Source organism: Ranitomeya imitator, chromosome 2 (genome assembly GCF_032444005.1).
Source record: "Ranitomeya imitator isolate aRanImi1 chromosome 2, aRanImi1.pri, whole genome shotgun sequence".
Taxonomy (NCBI): domain Eukaryota; kingdom Metazoa; phylum Chordata; class Amphibia; order Anura; family Dendrobatidae; genus Ranitomeya; species Ranitomeya imitator.
In genome coordinates this window covers 49,390,819-49,409,659 of record NC_091283.1, presented here as the reverse complement: position 1 = coordinate 49,409,659, position 18,841 = coordinate 49,390,819, and the positions used below count along the sequence as shown (strand labels likewise).

The following is an 18,841-nucleotide window of genomic DNA, read 5'->3' as shown; positions in this document are numbered from 1 at the left end:
AATGTTGACCTTAGTCCAAGGCAAGATGCTACATGTACGGTTTAACTCACTATAGAAAGAACATAAACAGAGAATGATAATGATTGACTGTTCTCTGACAGCCGATATATTCTGTGTGTTGGGTCTTGTTCACGTGTTCGATTTTCACGAATGCTAACCAATTGTTTTCATGGATAGTGCTTATACTTAGGATATTGTAAGAAGCTGTAAACAAATACAATATTTTCCTTGGAGCAAATGTTCCTCGCAAAGTATCGGAGACATGTCCAATTCTGATCGGATTTTCATGGACTGCCGTAAAGGAGAAGGTGGGAAAACTTTTTATCTTTTATTCTCTCCATGTACGAGAAAAACTGATGACACTCTGACCAGAATAATCGGTTCTTTTTTCTCATGCATGAACAATACAAACATCTGAATGAGACCTTACAGTTGAAATTTTCATCAACATGATAATGTATAGTCCTCTTTATGACCGGAAGGCATCAGCCTAGGTAAACAACTAATAAATATATATATTAAGTTCTTATCACCAAAAGTTCCTGAGTAGATCTTCAATTCTTAACTTCAACTTTGAGGACACCGTGAAGATTTATACGAAAACACTTATGGCCAATATGTGCATTAAATCAGAGGTATGTTGGGACCATATCGTTAACAATATCCTAAATCATAAAATACAATTCAATTTTGATTATTAAATATGACGGTATTAGATCAAGCTACAAAAGTAAAGAGGGGCTCCTCAGCGAGGGACAACAAACATCTCATAGGATCTGGGAATTGAGCCATTGGTTTTAGGTTCAGGTGTAAGGTCCAACTGTAGTCTATCCACTGTGGGCTTCAGTGTAAATTTTTGCAGTACAGTAGTGAAAAAGAGGAAGAGCTCCATGCGAGCCAGGCCTTCTCCCATACAAATGCGTTTTCCTAAGGACACAGAATGATTATACATAATATGTGGTCATTAAACAAATGAATAGATTTAGGCTCTTTTAACTTTTACATAATTAGTTTTCCGGTATCAGATACAGTGTAATGGACAGTTATTTTACCTGCAGAAAAAGGCATGAATGCATCATGTTTCCTAAAGCCACTATTTTCATCCAAAAAACGTCCAGGATCAAACTTTTCTGGATTCTTGAATTGTTTGGGGTCTTTGAGTACAGAGGTCAAGACTGGAAACACCGTAGTTCCCTGTAAATAAAAGTATTAAAAAGTAATTTAAAAAAAACACAATACAAGTCAGCTTTAAATAATTAGTGCATAGAGGTTGTCCATTTTTCTTAAAAAGAGTCTTATGAGTTACAAAAAAAGAGCACTATTGTTGTCCTACTCTTGTACAATAAAGTAAATGGGCAGCACGGTGGCGCAGTGGTTAGCACTACAGCCTTGCAGCGCTGGAGGCCTGGGTTCTAATCCCACCCAGGAAAACATCTGCGAAGAGTTTGTATGTTCTCTCCGTGTTTGCGTGGTTTTCCTCCGGGCACTCCGGTTTCCTCCCACATTCCAAAGACATACTGATAGGGATTCTAGCTTGTGATTGTGAGATTGTGAGCCCCATCGGGGACAGTGATGATAATGTGTGTAAAGCGCTGCAGAATATGTTAGCGCTATATAAAAATAAAAGATTATTATTAGTAAATCTCTCAAAATGCTGTTGGCAAATTTGATTACAGTAATTGCAAATTAATCCCATCTAGATTGAAATTGCCTTGACTAAAGTAATTTTAAAAAATACACACACACACACACACACACACACACAATCCCACATATCACTGAATGAAATACTCCAGTTGTAAATCTTTATTCATTATATAGTGGAATGCGTTGAGAACAATAAAACCTAAAAATGATCAATATAAATCACAACTAATATCCCATGGAGGTCTGGAGTTGGAATGATGCTCAAAATCAAATTGCAGGCTGATCCAACTTTAGTGGAAATGCCTCAAGACAAGGAAATGATGCTCAGCACTGTGTGTAGCCTCCATGCGCCTGTATGACCTCCCTACAATGCCTGGGCATGCTCCTGATGAGGCGGATGGATGGTCTCCTGAAGGATCTCCTCCCAGACCTGGACTAAAGCATCGCCAACTCCTGGACAGTCTGTGGTGCAACGTGACATTGGTGGATGGAGCGAAACATGATGTCCCTGATGTGTTCAATAGGATTCAGGACTGGGGAATGGGTGGGCCAGTCCATAGCTTCAATGCATTCATCTTGCAGGAACTGAGCCACATGAGGTTTGGCATTATCCTGCATTAAGAGGAACCCAGGGCCAACTGCACCAGTTTATGGCCTCACAAGGGGTCTGAGGATCTCATCTCGGTACCTAATGGCAGTCAGGCTACTTCTGGTGAGCACATGGAGGACTGTGCGGCCCTCCAAAGAAATGCCACCCCACACCATTACAGACCCGCTGCCAAACCGGTCATGCTGAAGGATGTTACAGGCAGCAGATCATTCTCCACGGCGTCTCCAGACTCTGTCAAGTCAAGTCTGTCACATGTGCTCAATGTGAACCTGCTTTCATCTGGGAAGAGCATACAGCACCAGTGGCGAATTTGCCAATCCTGGTGTTCTGTGTCCAGCACGGTGTTGAGTTGTGAGCACGCCCCTCATCTGTGGACATCGGGCACTCAGATCATCCTCATGGAGTCAGTTTCTAACCATTTGTGCAGACACATACAGATTTGCATCCTGCTGGAGGTAATTTTTCAGGACTCTGGCAATGCTCCTCCTGTTCCTCCTTGCACAAAGGCTGAGGTAGCGGTCCTGCTGCTGGGTTGTTGCCCTCCTACGGCCCCCTCCACGTCTCCTGGTGTACTGGCTGTCTTCTGGTAGCGCCTCCAGCATCTGGACACTACGCTGACAGGCACAGCAAACTTTCTTGCCACAGTTCACATTGATGTGCCATCCTGGATGAGCTGCACTACCTGAGCCACTTGTGTGGGTTGTAGAGTCCGTCTCATGCTACCACGAGTGTGAAAGCGCAACCAACATCCAAAAGTGACCAAAACATCAGCCAGAAAGCATGGAGTTATATTCTGTTCTTTAAGTGTTCCCTTTATTTTTTTTAGATATATCTATCTTATCTTTTCTTACTTACCCCCCTTTACTTCTTCCTCTACTGCCATCATTACAGCACCTCAATAGTTAACATCAGATTCCTCTTCTTCTGTCACTCCATTCAAGAACTGAGGCAAATCTTAGGCTTCGCATTGGCCTCACCTGGTTACGGGTGGTGGAGGGTTGGGAGGGAGGAGGTCAACACTTATGTTGACATATATTGCCTTGCCCCATGTGACAGTCCTCAGGCAGAAATGGAGTTCCAAAAAAGCAGAAGAACATCAACGAGGACAGAGAAGCTGAGGCGGCAAAAAAAAATAAAAAAAACAGGTGAGGAATAGAGGTGAGTAAATCGCTTCGCGCAACCTAAAGGTACCTTCACACTGAGCAACTTTAGAACGATAACGATCCGTGACATTGCAGCGTCCTGGATAGCGATATCGTTGTGTTTGACACACAGCAGCGATCAGGATCCTGCTGTGACATCGCTGGTCAGAGCTAGAAGGCCAGAACTTTACTTCGTCGCTGGATCACCCGCCGACATTGCTGAATCGGCGTGTGTGACGCCGATCCAGCGATGTCTTCACTTGAAACCAGGGTAAACATCGGGTTACTAAGCGCAAGGCCGCACTTAGTAACCAAATATTTACCCTGGTTACCATTGTAACTGTAAAAAAAAAAAAAACTACATACTTACATTCTTACATTCTGGTGTCTGTCGCGTCCCTCACCGTCAGCTTCCCTGCACTGCGTCAGCGCCGGCCAGCCGTAAAGCAGAGCACAGCGGTGAGGTCACTGCTCTGCTTTACGGCTGGCGCTTACACAGTGCAGGGAAGCTGACGCCGGGGGACGCGACAGTCACCGGAATGTAAGTATGTACTGTTTTTTTTTTTTTACATTTACAATGGTAACCAGGGTAAACAACGGGTTACTAAGCGCGGCGCAGCCAGAGATGTGGCTGCACAAAGTGATCTGCTGATCTCTAGTAAGGAAAGATGAGCATAATTTTGAACCATTTCTGGCCCTGCTGAATCCAAGTTTTTCAGGTAATTTAGTTAGATTTGTCATGATCCTGTTCACTCGTCTCTATCTATGAGCTTAGTCTGGAAGTGTAGCCCAACTAAATGAAATGAATGAGGCCGGAATTGCATTACCATCTAAAAAAGAAATACTCAAAAGTGGGAAATTTAAACCATTAAACTGGAGTGCACACCTTTTTGTGATTGAGCTTAGAGAAAGAAGAACCGACCTGAAGAAATCAAATGATCCTAAAATTGAGTGGATAAATTTGTAGAATAAAAAATTCCAAGAATCTGAAATGGGACAATCCAACCAATGAAGGAAATGGTGGGCACTTACTTATTCATTAGCCCTATTTATCTATACGTTTTGCAATACAAGACAAAGCCCAAAAGTAAAACTGGTGCTGTTTTATAGAAATAAACATTTTTCTAATTTAAGTGAAGAAAACCATATGAACCATCTCAAGATGTGAAGATGATGAGCTTACCTTAGGAATGTTGTAGCCCCTGAAGGTTGTGTCTTTGCTTGTAGCATGAGCGAGTCCTGCAGGAATAATATCAGCAAATCTTTGGACCTCGTGGATCACGGCTTCTGTGTACGGCATTTTCGTTTTGTCTTCTATTGCTGGACAGCGATCTTTTCCTATCACATTGTCAATCTCCTGATGAATCTTGTCTGAAATGCATAAGACGACATTTTGTAGAGTTGCAATACAGGGCTGGTCTTAGTATACTTTCTATTGATGCCCTCCAATAGTCACCACATGGAGCGCAAAATACAATCATACAAAGCCCAAATAACACCCAATCAATGAACTAAAGTACGAGAAAGTAACTGTGGCCACTAGGGTTGAGCGAAACGGGTCGAACATTTTCAAAAGTCGCCGACTTTTGGCTAAGTCGGGGTTTCATGAAACCCGATCCGACCCCTGTGCGGGGTCGGCCATGCGGTACGCGACTTTCGCGCCAAAGTCGCGTTTCAATGACGCGAAAAGCGCCATTTCTCAGCCAATGAAGGTAAACGCAGAGTGTGGGCAGCGTGATGACATAGGTCCTGGTCCCCACCATCTTAGAGAAGGGCATTGCAGTGATTGGCTTGCTGTCTGCGACGTCACAGGGGCTATAAAGAGGCGTTCCCGCCGACCGCCATCTTACTGCTGCTGATCTGAGCTTAGGGAGAGGTTGCTGCCGCTTTGTCAGAAGCAGGGATAGCGTTAGGCAGGGTCCATTAACCACAAAACCGCTTGTGCTGCAGCGATTTGCACTGTCCAACACCACCCTCGGTGTGCAGGGACAGTGGAAGTTTTTTTTTTTTTTTTTTTCCCCTCAGCGCTGTAGCTCATTGGGCTGCCCTAGAAGGCTCCCTGATAGCTGCATTGCTGTGTGTACGCCGCTGTGCAAACCAACTGCTTTTTTCAAAGCACAAATCCTCTTGTTCCTTCCTTTCTGCACAGCTATCTTTTTTGTTTGTCCACACTTTTTATTTCATTTGTGCATCAGTCCACTCCTTATTGCTGCCTGCCATACCTGGCTGAGATTACTGCAGGCAGGGAGATAGTAATTGTAGGACATTCCCTGTTTTTTTTTTTTTTTTTTTTTTTGGTGGGAGATTAAGATTGGCAATTTGGCATTTCTGCTAGAGTGCCATCCCTGTGTGTGCCATCTCTCTCACATAGTGGGCCATAGAAAGCCTTTTCATTTTTCTGTATTTTTTTTTGTGGGGTGTATAAATTCTCCCTGATAAAAATACAGTGGGAGATTAATATTGGCCTTTGGGCTTGTGTGCCAGTCCTGAGTGTGCCATCTCTCTCACAAATAGTGGGCCATAGAAAGCCTATTTTATTTTTTTTTGGGTTTTATAAATTCTCCCTGAAAAAAAGGGAGATTAATATTGGCCTCTGGGCTTGTGTGCCAGTCCTGAGCGTGCCATCTGTGCCAGCCCTGAGCATGCCATCTCTCTCACAAATAGTGGGCCATAGAAAGCCTATTTATTTTTTTTTTTGGTTTTATAAATTCTCCCTGAAAAAAAGGGAGATTAATATTGGCCTCTGGGCTTGTGTGCCAGTCCTGAGCGTGCCATCTGTGCCAGCCCTGAGCGTGCCATCTCTCTCACAAATAGTGGGCCATAGAAAGCCTATTTAATTTTTTTTTTTGTTTTATACATTTTCCCTGAAAAAAGGGAGATTAATATTGGCCTCTGGGCTTGTGTGCCAGTTGTGAGCGTGCCATCTGTGCCAGTCCTGAGCGTGCCATCTCTCTCACAAATAGTGGGCCATAGAAAGCCTATTTAATTTTTTTTTTGGTTTTATAAATTTTCCCTGAAAAAAGGGAGATTAATATTGGCCTCTGGGCTTGTGTGCCAGTTGTGAGCGTGCCATCTGTGCCAGTCCTGAGCGTGCCATCTCTCTCACAAATAGTGGGCCATAGAAAGCCTATTTAAATATTTTTTTGGTTTTATAAATTCTCCCAGAAAAAAAGGGAGATTAATATTGGCCTCTGGGCTTCTGTGCCAGTCCTGAGCGTGCCATCTGTGCCAGTCCTGAGCGTCCCATCTCTCTCACAAATAGTGGGCCATAGAAAGCCTATTTTTTTTTTTTTTTGGGTTTTAGAAATTCTCCCTGGAAAAAAAAAGGGAGATTAATATTGCCCTTTGGGCTTGTGTGCCAGTACTAAGCGTTCCATCTCTCTCTCTCTCTCAGTCAGTGGGCCATAGAACGCCTATTTTTGGTTTTATTTGTTTTCTAAATTCTCCCTGAAAAAATCATTTTATTTTATTTGGTTTCTAAATTCTTCCTGATAAAATCATATTTTTTTTATTATTTTTTTTTCTAAAGTCTCCCTGAAAAAAAAAAAAAAAAACAGTGGGAGATTAATATTGGCCTTTCTGCTTGTGTGCCAGTCTTGACTCCTGGGTGCGTCATCTCTCAGTCAGTGGGCCATAGAACGCCTATTTTTGGTTTTATTTGTTTTCTAAATTCTCCCTGAAAAAATCATTTTATTTTATTTGGTTTCTAAATTCTTCCTGATAAAATCATATTTTTTTTATTATTTTTTTTTCTAAAGTCTCCCTGAAAAAAAAAAAAAAAAAACAACCAAAAAAAACAGTGGGAGATTAATATTGGCCTTTCTGCTTGTGTGCCAGTCTTGACTCCTGGGTGTGCCATCTCTCTCTCTCTCTCTCTCTCTCTCTCTCTCTCTCTCTCTCTCTCCAATTGTGGTCCATAGAAAGCCTATATTTTTTTTCCTTGATTTGGGTTCTAAAATCTACCAGAGAAAATAACTACATCAATCATTGGTAGAAAAATATTGGCCTCTGGGTTTGTGTGCCACTCCTGACTCCTGTGTGCGTCATCTCTCAGTCAGTGGGCCATAGAACGCCTATTTTTGTTTTTATTTGTTTTATAAATTCTCCCTGAAAAAATCATTTTATTTTATTTGGTTTCTAAATTCTTCCTGATAAAATCATATTTTTTTATTATTTTTTTTTCTAAAGTCTCCCTGAAAAAAAAAAAAAACAAAAAAAAAAAACAAAACCCCCAAAAAAATGGGAGATTAATATTGGCCTTTCTGCTTGTGTGCCAGTCTTGACTCCTGGGTGTGCCATCTCTCTCTCTCTCTCTCTCTCTCTCCAATTGTGGTCCATAGAAAGCCTACATTTTTTTTCCTTGATTTGGGTTCCAAAATCTACCAGAGAAAATAACTCCATCAATCATTGGTAGAAAAATATTGGCCTCTGGGCTTGTGTGCCACTCCTGATTCCTGTGTGCGTCATCTCTCACTCAGTGGCCCATAGAAAGCATATAGTTTGTTACATTTGTTTTCTAAATTCTCCCTGCAAAAATCTATTTTTTTTTTTTTGGGGGGTTTCTAAAGTGTTCCTGAAAAAAATAAAAATAAAAAAAAAAATAATAGTGTGACATTAATATTAACATTTGTGCTTCAGTGACAGTCCTGCGTGTGGGGCATCTCTCTAATTTGCAGCCACCAAAAAAAGAGTGTGTAACATTGGGCCTGATTTTCGCTGTGGTCTCACCAACCTGTAAAGGGGTAGCTAAATCATACTGAAGTTATAGCTCACCGTGTAAGTTGTGTGACTGCAACAAATAACGTTAGTTTGGTTACGTTTTTAAAACAATGAGGAAGTCTAGTGGAAGAGGTCGTGGCCGGGGGCGTTCATTGTCAGCTGGTAATGAGGGTAGTGTTAGTGGTGGAGCATCAGGTGGTCGTGGGGAAAAAAATATTGCACCTAAGTCTGGAGCTGTGGAGCCAGGTTCGTCGTCCGGCTACACAAGGCCTCGAACGCTCCCTTTTCTGGGATTAGGAAAACCGCTTTTAAAGCCGGAGCAGCAAGAGCAAGTTTTGGCTTATCTTGCTGACTCAGCCTCTAGCTCTTTTGCCTCATCTCGTGAAACTGGTAAAAGTAAAAGCAGCGCGTCGTTAGTGGATGTTCACGGTCAGGGACAAGTCACTTCCTTGTCCTCTTCAGCAAAAACAACAACAGAGAAGAATGCAGCAGGCGACACAACGGGTTACTCCATGGAGCTCTTTACACATACCGTCCCTGGCTTAGAAAGTGAAGCAGTTAACAGTCCATGCCCATTACAAATTGAATCTGACATGGAGTGCACTGACGCACAGCCACAGCCAGACTACTATGCTGGTCCTTTGACTCAGACCACAACATTGCCCTCGCAGTGTACTGATCAAGAATCAGACCCTGATGAGACTATGTTGCCCCATCACGAACGCTATACCACCGAACGACACGGTGACACAGACGAAGTTGCGCAGGAGGTACAAGAAGAGTTATTAGATGACCCAGTTCTTGACCCCGATTGGCAGCCATTGGGGGAACAGGGTGCAGGCGGCAGCAGTTCTGAAGCAGAGGAGGAGGAGGGGCCGCAGCAGGCATCAACATCGCCACAGGTTCCATCTGCCGGGCCCGTATCTTGCCCAAAACGCGTGGCAAAGCCAAAACCTGGTGGAGGACAGCGTGGCCATCCGGTTAAAGCTCAGTCTGCAATGCCTGAAAAGGTATCCGATGCTAGAAAGAGTGCAGTCTGGCATTTTTTTAAACAACATCCAATTGATCAGCGCAAAGTCATCTGTCAAAAATGTTCTACTTCCTTAAGCAGAGGTCAGAATCTGAAAAGTCTCAATACTAGTTGCATGCATAGACATTTAACCACCATGCATTTGAAAGCTTGGACTAACTACCAAACGTCCCTTAAGGTTGTTGCACCCTCGGCCAATGAAGCTAGTCATCAACGCAACATCCCTTCCGGCAGTGTAGGACCACCATTTAGCGCACCACCTGCTGTATCTGTGCAGGTATCTTTGCCAGGCCAAAGCAGTCAGGGTCAGGGAATCACCAGTTTCGTAGTAGGAAACACTGCATCTAGGGCACCGGCGGCAACAATACCATCTCCCACCGTCTCTCAGTCTGCCATGTCCACCGGCACCCCCGCTAGTTCCACGATCTCCAGCTCTCCAGTCCAGCTCACCCTACATGAGACTATGGTTAGAAAAAGGAAATACTTAGCCTCGCATCCGCGTACACAGGGTTTGAACGCCCACATAGCTAGACTAATCTCGTTAGAGATGATGCCCTACCGGTTAGTTGAAAGCGAAGCTTTCAAAGACCTGATGGACTACGCTGTACCACGCTACGAGCTACCCAGTCGACACTTTTTTTCCAGAAAAGCCATCCCAGCCCTCCACCAGCATGTTAAAGAGCGCATCGTCCATGCACTCAGGCAATCTGTGAGCACAAAGGTGCACCTGACAACAGATGCATGGACCAGTAGGCATGGCCAGGGACGTTACGTGTCCATCACGGCACACTGGGTAAATGTGGTGGATTCAGGGTCCACAGGGGACAGAAAGTTTGGGACAGTTCTGCCTAGCCCACGGTCTAGTAAACAGTTGTCTGTAGCCGTTCGCACCCCCTCCTCCTCCTCCTCCTCCTCCTCGTCCTCCTGCAGAAGCAAGAGCTCGTCCACAGACCGCAGTCGCACAAACACTCCATCCGCACCTGCCACTGTTGCACACCAGGTCTCCCATTATGGGGCAGCTACTGGCATACGTCAGCAGGCTGTATTGGCTATGAAGTGTTTGGGCGACAATAGACACACCGCGGAAGTTCTGTCCGTGTTCTTGCAGCAAGAAACGCAGTCGTGGCTGGGCACTGTAGATCTTGAGGCAGGCAAGGTAGTGAGTGATAACGGAAGGAATTTCATGGCTGCCATCTCCCTTTCCCAACTGAAACACATTCCTTGCCTTGCTCACACCTTAAACCTGGTGGTGCAGTGCTTCCTGAAAAGTTATCCGGGGTTATCCGACCTGCTCCTCAAAGTGCGTGGACTTTGCGCACATATCCGCCGTTCGCCTGTACACTCCAGCCGTATGCAGACCTATCAGCGTTCTTTGAACCTTCCCCAGCATCGCCTAATCATAGACGTTGCAACAAGGTGGAACTCAACACTGCACATGCTTCAGAGACTGTGCGAACAGAGGCGGGCTGTTATGTTTTTGTGGGAGGATACACATACACGGGCAGGCAGTAGGATGGCAGACATGGAGTTGTCAGGTGTGCAGTGGTCGAAGATTCAAGACATGTGTCAAGTCCTTCAGTGTTTTGAGGAATGCACACGGCTGGTTAGTGCAGACAACGCCATAATAAGCATGAGCATCCCCCTAATGCGTCTGCTGATGCAAAGTTTGACGCACATAAAGGATCAGGCGTCTGCACCAGAGGAAGAGGAAAGCCTTGATGACAGTCAGCGATTGTCTGGTCAGGGCAGTGTACATGACGAGGTACCGGGCGAAGAGGAGGTGGAGGATGAGGAGGATGATGGGGATGAGTATATTTTTAATGAGGAAGCTTTCCCGGGGGCACGGGAAATTGGTGGCGTGGCAAGGCCGGGTTCTGGTTTTTTGAGGGACACAAGTGACGTAGATTTGCCTGCAACTGCCCCTCAACCAAGCACAACCGCAGATTTGACAACGGGAACTTTGGCCCACATGGCGGATTATGCCTTGCGTATCCTCAAAAGGGACACACGCATTACAAAAATGATGAACGATGACGATTACTGGTTGGCCTGCCTCCTTGATCCTCGCTATAAAGGCAAATTGCAAAATATTATGCCACATGAGAACTTGGAACTAATATTAGCAACAAAACAATCAACTCTTGTTGACCGTTTGCTTCTGGCATTCCCTGCACACAGCGCCCGTGATCGTTCTCACACGAGCTCCAGGGGCCAGCAGACCAGAGGTGTTAGAGGGGCAGAAATCAGAAGTGGCGTTGGCCAGAGGGGTTTTCTGACCAGGTTGTGGAGTGATTTTTCTATGACCGCAGACAGGACAGGTACTGCAGCATCAATTCAAAGTGACAGGAGACAACATTTGTCCAGTATGGTTACAAACTATTTTTCATCCCTTATCGACGTTCTCCCTCAACCGTCATTCCCATTTGATTACTGGGCATCCAAATTAGACACCTGGCCAGAATTGGCAGAATATGCATTGCAGGAGCTTGCTTGCCCGGCAGCTAGTGTCCTATCAGAAAGAGTATTCAGTGCTGCAGGTTCAATACTAACAGAAAAAAGGACTCGTCTGGCTACCCAAAATGTAGATGATCTAACCTTCATTAAAATGAACCACAACTGGATTTCAAAATCTTTTGCCCCACCCTGCCCGGCTGACACCTAGCTTTCCTATGAAAAGGTCTTGCCTGTGGACTATTCTGAATGACTTTTCCAATCTCGTAATTTTCTTCACCTGATTGTCCAGCATACGACATGTTTCCACCTCACGAAATGGCCAAACTCCCCACACGGGGCCGTGCTATCGCCACTTTGCGCTTGGACCCTTGAGAGTGCTGTTTGTCTGAAGAGGTGGGTGTGGCCGCTTTTGGTCGACGGCACTGCCACTGGGTCCCTCATAGTACAATAAAGTGTCTCTGGCGGTGGTGGTGCGCACCCAACGTCAGACACACCGTTGTAATATGAGGGGCCCTGTGCCTGTACCGCCGGCCACAAGACAGTTCCCCCCCCCAGCTCAAACAGTGCTCTACCACTAGCAAAATTATCTCTCACAGCTTCACCAATGTGTAGTCTAGGCGCTGACATCCTTCAATGCCTGGCACTGACAATACCATTGTTTTGACATTTTTGTTATGTTAGGCCTTCGAAGCCTGTCTGCGGTCCCTTCTTTCTACAACTACTACACTGACCAGGCCACTGCTGGCCGTGTTACCCTGGAACCAATTTAAAAGTGCCTACAGTCAGCCCAATTTTGTTATGTTAGGCCTTCGAAGCCTGTCTGCGGTCACTCCTTCCACTAGACTTCCACTGACCAGACCACTGCTGCCCGTGTACCCCTGCAACCAATTTAAAAGTGCCTACAGCCAGCCCAAGTTTGTTATGTTAGGCCTTGGAAGCCTGTCTGCGGTCACTCCTTCCACTAGACTTCCACTGACCAGACCACTGCTGCCCGTGTACCCCTGGAACCAATTTAAAAGTGCCTACAGCCAGCCCAAGTTTGTTATGTTAGGCCTTGGAAGCCTGTCTGCGGTCACTCCTTCCACTAGACTTCCACTGACCAGACCACTGCTGCCCGTGTACCCCTGGAACCAATTTAAAAGTGCCTACAGCCAGCCCAAGTTTGTTATGTTAGGCCTTCGAAGCCTGTCTGCGGTCACTCCTTCCACTAGACTTCCACTGACCAGACCACTGCTGCCCGTGTACCCCTGGAACCAATTTAAAAGTGCCTACAGCCAGCCCAAGTTTGTTATGTTAGGCCTTCGAAGCCTGTCTGCGGTCACTCCTTCCACTAGACTTCCACAGACCAGACCACTGCTGCCCGTGTACCCCTGGAACCAATTTAAAAGTGCCTACAGCCAGCCCAAGTTTGTTATGTTAGGCCTTGGAAGCCTGTCTGCGGTCACTCCTTCCACTAGACTTCCACTGACCAGACCACTGCTGCCCGTGTACCCCTGGAACCAATTTAAAAGTGCCTACAGCCAGCCCAAGTTTGTTATGTTAGGCCTTGGAAGCCTGTCTGCGGTCACTCCTTCCACTAGACTTCCACTGACCAGACCACTGCTGCCCGTGTACCCCTGGAACCAATTTAAAAGTGCCTACAGCCAGCCCAAGTTTGTTATGTTAGGCCTTGGAAGCCTGTCTGCGGTCACTCCTTCCACTAGACTTCCACTGACCAGACCACTGCTGCCCGTGTACCCCTGGAACCAATTTAAAAGTGCCTACAGCCAGCCCAAGTTTGTTATGTTAGGCCTTCGAAGCCTGTCTGCGGTCACTCCTTCCACTAGACTTCCACAGACCAGACCACTGCTGCCCGTGTACCCCTGGAACCAATTTAAAAGTGCCTACAGCCAGCCCAAGTTTGTTATGTTAGGCCTTGGAAGCCTGTCTGCGGTCACTCCTTCCACTAGACTTCCACTGACCAGACCACTGCTGCCCGTGTACCCCTGGAACCAATTTAAAAGTGCCTACAGCCAGCCCAAGTTTGTTATGTTAGGCCTTGGAAGCCTGTCTGCGGTCACTCCTTCCACTAGACTTCCACTGACCATACACTGCTGCCCATGTACCCCTGGAACAAATTTAAAAGTGCCTACAGCCAGCCCAAGTTTGTTATGTTAGGCCTTCGAAGCCTGTCTGCGTCCCGTTCTTTCAACTACAACTACACTGACCAGGCCACTGATGGCCGTGTTCCCCTGGAACCAATTTTAACTTGCCTACAGCCAGCCCAATGTTAGGCCTTTGATGCCTGTCTGCCGTCACTCCTTCCACTAGGCCTCCACTGACCTGTCTATTGCTGCCCGTGTACCCCTTGAACCAACATCATTAAATATAAAAAAAAATAATTTGATTATAAAAAATAAGATCGTGTTGAGATCTCAAATGCAGACATTTTAACAATCAAAACAAACACACAACAAATATCTGGAACTGTACTACAAAGGTCCAACAGCTACAATTTCTTTCTCCTGCAAGAAGTTAACTGAAAGTTTTTTGGAGTTGTTAACACAGATATGGCATCCACCGAGTGTTGTCCTGTCGCGTCTCCTTTAAATTATTTCCAATAAGATGTTAAACTATTAATTTAATAAAATCAATAATTAAAAAAATAATTGAGTAAGTCAAAAGCACATTGCAAATAAACATTAATTACAAATCAAGAAGCATGGCGCGTCCGAGGGTGAGTAGATACCGAATAAGAATATAATCACCCTCGGACGCGCAATGCTTATTTACAACAGCCTTCCTTCCTAAGAATCAGCCCTTCCGTGGTGTAGAGAGAGGTTGTGTTACACTCCAAGGTGTTCCCCAGGTTGCCTTTCCTGAGCTTCGATCTTCCGGCTCTCGTTTAGTAGCTGTTGGAAACTACGCTGCATTAGGCCTACTAATTGTGTATGGGTGAAACAGTGGCGCATCTGCGGTCCCTCCTTCCACTAGGCCTCCACTGACCTGTCTACTGCGGCCCGTGTACCCCTTGAACCAACATCATTAAATATAAAAAAAAATAATTTGATTATAAAAAATAAGATCGTGTTGAGATCTCAAATGCAGACATTTTAACAATCAAAACAAACACACAACAAATATCTGGAACTGTACTACAAAGGTCCAACAGCTACAATTTCTTTCTCCTGCAAGAAGTTAACTGAAAGTTTTTTGGAGTTGTTAACACAGATATGGCATCCACCGAGTGTTGTCCTGTCGCGTCTCCTTTAAATTATTTCCAATAAGATGTTAAACTATTAATTTAATAAAATCAATAATTAAAAAAATAATTGAGTAAGTCAAAAGCACATTGCAAATAAACATTAATTACAAATCAAGAAGCATGGCGCGTCCGAGGGTGAGTAGATACCGAATAAGAATATAATCACCCTCGGACGCGCAATGCTTATTTACAACAGCCTTCCTTCCTAAGAATCAGCCCTTTCGTGGTGTAGAGAGAGGTTGTGTTACACTCCAAGGTGTTCCCCGGGTTGCCTTTCATGAGCTTCGATCTTCCGGCTCTCGTTTAGTAGTTGGTGGAAAAGTACACAGCATTAGGCCTACAAAATGGGTATGGGGTGGAGAGAGATGGTGTGTTACACTCCAAGGTGTTCCCCAGGTTGCCTTTCCTGAGCTTCGATCTTCATGCTCTCGTTTAGTAGGTGTCGGAAAGTAGGCTGCATTAGGCCTACAAATTGGGTATGGGGTGGAGAGAGATGGTGTGTTACACTCCAAGGTGTTCCCCAGGTTTCCTTGCCATTGCTTCGGTCTTCCGACTCTCGTTTAGTAGTTGTAGAAAAGTACACTGCATTAGGCCTAAAAAATGGGTATGGGGTGGAGAGAGATGGTGTGTTACACTCCAAGGTGTTCCCCAGGTTGCCTTTCCTGAGCTTCGATCTTCATGCTCTCGTTTAGTAGGTGTCGGAAAGTAGGCTGCATTAGGCCTACAAATTGGGTATGGGGTGGAGAGAGATGGTGTGTTACACTCCAAGGTGTTCCCCAGGTTTCCTTGCCATTGCTTCGGTCTTCCGACTCTCGTTTAGTAGTTGTAGAAAAGTACACAGCATTAGGCCTACAAAATGGGTATGGGGTGGAGAGAGATGGTGTGTTACACTCCAAGGTGTTCCCCAGGTTGCCTTTCCTGAGCTTCTATCTTCAGGCTCTCATTAAATTGTGGTTAAATGGAACAACTGCATTTGGCGTACTAGTTGGTTTGGGGCCTACTATCGGTGTCTGCCACTCCTTGCTGTTCTCCTGGTTTCCTGTCCTGAAATACCATTTTCAGCCTCTCGTTAAGTAGTTGTTAATGTTAGACTGCATTTGGCCTACTAGTTGGGTTGGGGTCTACTATCGGTGTCTGCCACTCCTTGCTGTTCTCCTCCACTGAACAAAGCTGTGCCGCCTGTTTACTACGGTTGCCAATTTTGAACTGCATTTCGACTACTTACTGATTTGGCCCTACTCTCTGTGTCAGCCTCTCATTCCAGTTGTCCTCCACTGCAATGCCCCCTGGTTATTCCTGTGTTACCAATTTTGAACTGCATTTAGCCCACTTTCTTCTTTGGGCCTATATCTGTGTTTCCACTTCATCGTGCCCATTGCCCAGCCAGTGATAGATGAGTCTGCTGGTACATTGACCCATAACGCAACATTCCCCGTGCACGCTACACAACAACATTGTGACCCTGCTGAAAGTCAGGTTGCTCTTCCCGCATACCATACCACCTTACACGGGGACAAAGAGGAAGGTGCAGATGAAAGTGCAGGTTCCTTCATCAGGTGGGGGGAGGAATACTAGTTGGCGACGTCACTGGCACAGGGCCTCTCATAGTACGCAAAAGTGTTGCTGCCGGTGGGAGGCGCCCCCGCCGTGCAAACACACCGCTGTACTTTGAGGGGCCCTGTGCCAGTGCCAATGCCAACGAGTGGGCCCCCCCTGCTTGCTCAGGTTCACAGCACTTGCAAAGTTGAAATACTTACCTCTCCCTGCTCCACTGCCGTGACGTGGTCCAGATTTCCTGGGCCCACTAATTACTTGAACCAGCCCTACCCCCCACAACTTTAGCCAAATGACCCCCAATTTCAAATGCCTTCCAATTATTATAAGGTAAATTACACTTGACAAGCTTCATTAAGAAGAATGGATGGTTTTGACATTAAAATGGGCACTCTAGGTGTTTTCCTGGCCCCCACTCACTGCCGACTATGCTGCCCCATTGACTTGCATTGGGTTTCGTGTTTCGGTCGATCCCGACTTTACGTCATAATCGGCCGATTTCACTCGACCCGACTTTGGACATAGTCGGGTTTCGCAAAACCCGGCTCGACTCTAAAAAGGTCAAGGTCGCTCAACTCTAGTGGCCACATGTAGTATTCGACCAGCAGTGCTATTTCTGGCTGTATAGTGGCTCTATACTGGTTGTATAACGTGATGTTCCCTCTACAATGCCATACATTTCACACCCCTTCCACTCCGCTAAGTCTTACCCTGTTCCAGTTGTTGCACTGGTTACCCATCTGCTACTGAACTCAATATAAATGTATCTCTCTCACCCACAAAGTGCTTCATGCTGCAGCACCACATTACATCTCCATCATCTCAGTCTATCATCCTACCCATGCCCTCCATTCTGCTAATGACCTAAGATTAACATCCTAAATAATCCGAACCGTCCACTCCAAGACTTCTCACGTGCTGCACCAATTCTTTGGAATGCACTACCTAGGACAATTCGATTAATCCCCAATACCCACAGTTTTTCACTGCTCTTGATATCTGTGGATTTATGTGATTATTGTTATTCTGTAACGTCTTTTATTGCTGTGCTAGTCCCCTCTAACATGTAAAGTGCTGCAGAATATGTTGACGCTAAAGAAATAAAGCAATTATTATTTCCACGGTTGATTAATAAATCTGTACTCTGCATTACCTTGTATTTCTGGATATTTCATCAGCACAAGAAAGCCATATCTAACTGTTAAACTTGTAGTCTCTGTTCCAGCAAAGAATAAGTCAATTATAGTCCCCAGTAGATTATCCTCGTGAAATTCAGTGTTTGGATTCTTTTTCTCCTGAAAAGACACTACACTTCTTAATAAATTTATCATGAAAAATATCTACACCCATCAGTAGGGTCAAGCTAAGCAGAGACAAAACCTAAAAAACCTGAGCCTGGATGGAAAAAATATGCTGAAGTTCACACTTTCCATGTGCTCTTTACAACACTGGCACCTTCTTATATGGCAATAATGTCTTGGAGTCCCCTTAGGTACTTGGGCCCAGCTTTAACTGATATCTATACATCACCTACGCTGCACCTTGGTGTAATTTATAACACTGAAGCAAATACAATAATGACAGCCACAAAAAATGTTTAGTTACAGAGTAAACTTTTTTTATTTTAATTATTCTTAGGCAGTGAAATTATGTTTTTTTTGTAATATGCTTAATTACCTAATTTTGTTTGACTGTAGTCTGACCTTTGCTGAAGAGCAGTTAAAAGGAGCTTATAAAGTGACATAAGCTGGGCATCGAAACATCACTGCAGACTATAATTTGAGAGAGAAGAATGTAAAGTATGGAAATCAAGTATATCATAAATGTTTATATTTGATATTATACAATACAAATACATTATATACCAAAAATTTGATAGTGTGATCTTTGCTGAGCAGCAGTTAAACAATCTGTTTAAAATAGCTACAGTGTTGTTTCAATGTCCAATTTATGTTACTTTAGATGCTCCTTTTAACCGCTGTTCAGCAAAGATCACACTGCAATCAAATAGTCACATATAGTAATGCAATCAAGTATGTTACAAAAAAAACTAATTTCACAGTGCCTGGAGTATAGATAGACAAACAAATTAAAATTTTAGTTACATGACTATAAAATCAGTCTAAATTATTGTTCACAAACGTACCTCTATCATCTTTATGAGAAAGCAATCTAAAAAGTCCCGGGGACAATTCTCATCAAGAGTATCTTGGTGAGCTCTTGCCATACCCATCACAAATTCTTTTAACTTTTCAAAACTTTTGAAGATGCTCTGGTGAGGACCTGGGACACGGGCCATGAAGTTTGGGAAAAGGTTTAGAAGCTAAAATAAATGTAAGATTTCAATATAAAATATTTAAAACAGGTAAATTTAAAAATTTGTAAAAATCTAGTGTAAATTTTAACTTTCTGCCACACATCTTAAATATAACGCAGATGCC

At 44.6% G+C, this 18,841-nt stretch overlaps 1 protein-coding gene across 3 annotated transcripts in view; it reads right to left on the bottom strand.

Moving 5' to 3' along the window:
- Positions 1-315: 315 nt before the first annotated feature.
- The window catches only part of LOC138661772 (cytochrome P450 2G1-like), a 33,003-nt gene continuing 14,477 nt past the window's right edge, over positions 316-18,841 (bottom strand). For 2 of the 3 annotated variants that reach the window (XM_069746675.1, XM_069746676.1), the window contains exons 5-9: positions 18,547-18,723; positions 17,554-17,695; positions 4,583-4,770; positions 1,053-1,194; positions 316-927 (exon numbers count right to left, since the gene is read on the bottom strand). In XM_069746675.1, the coding sequence (XP_069602776.1) occupies positions 746-927; positions 1,053-1,194; positions 4,583-4,770; positions 17,554-17,695; positions 18,547-18,723 (831 nt within the window). In that variant the 3' untranslated portion in view covers positions 316-745. The remainder of the gene's footprint in view (positions 928-1,052; positions 1,195-4,582; positions 4,771-17,553; positions 17,696-18,546; positions 18,724-18,841) is intronic. The other variant, XM_069746677.1, reaches the window with a different exon arrangement.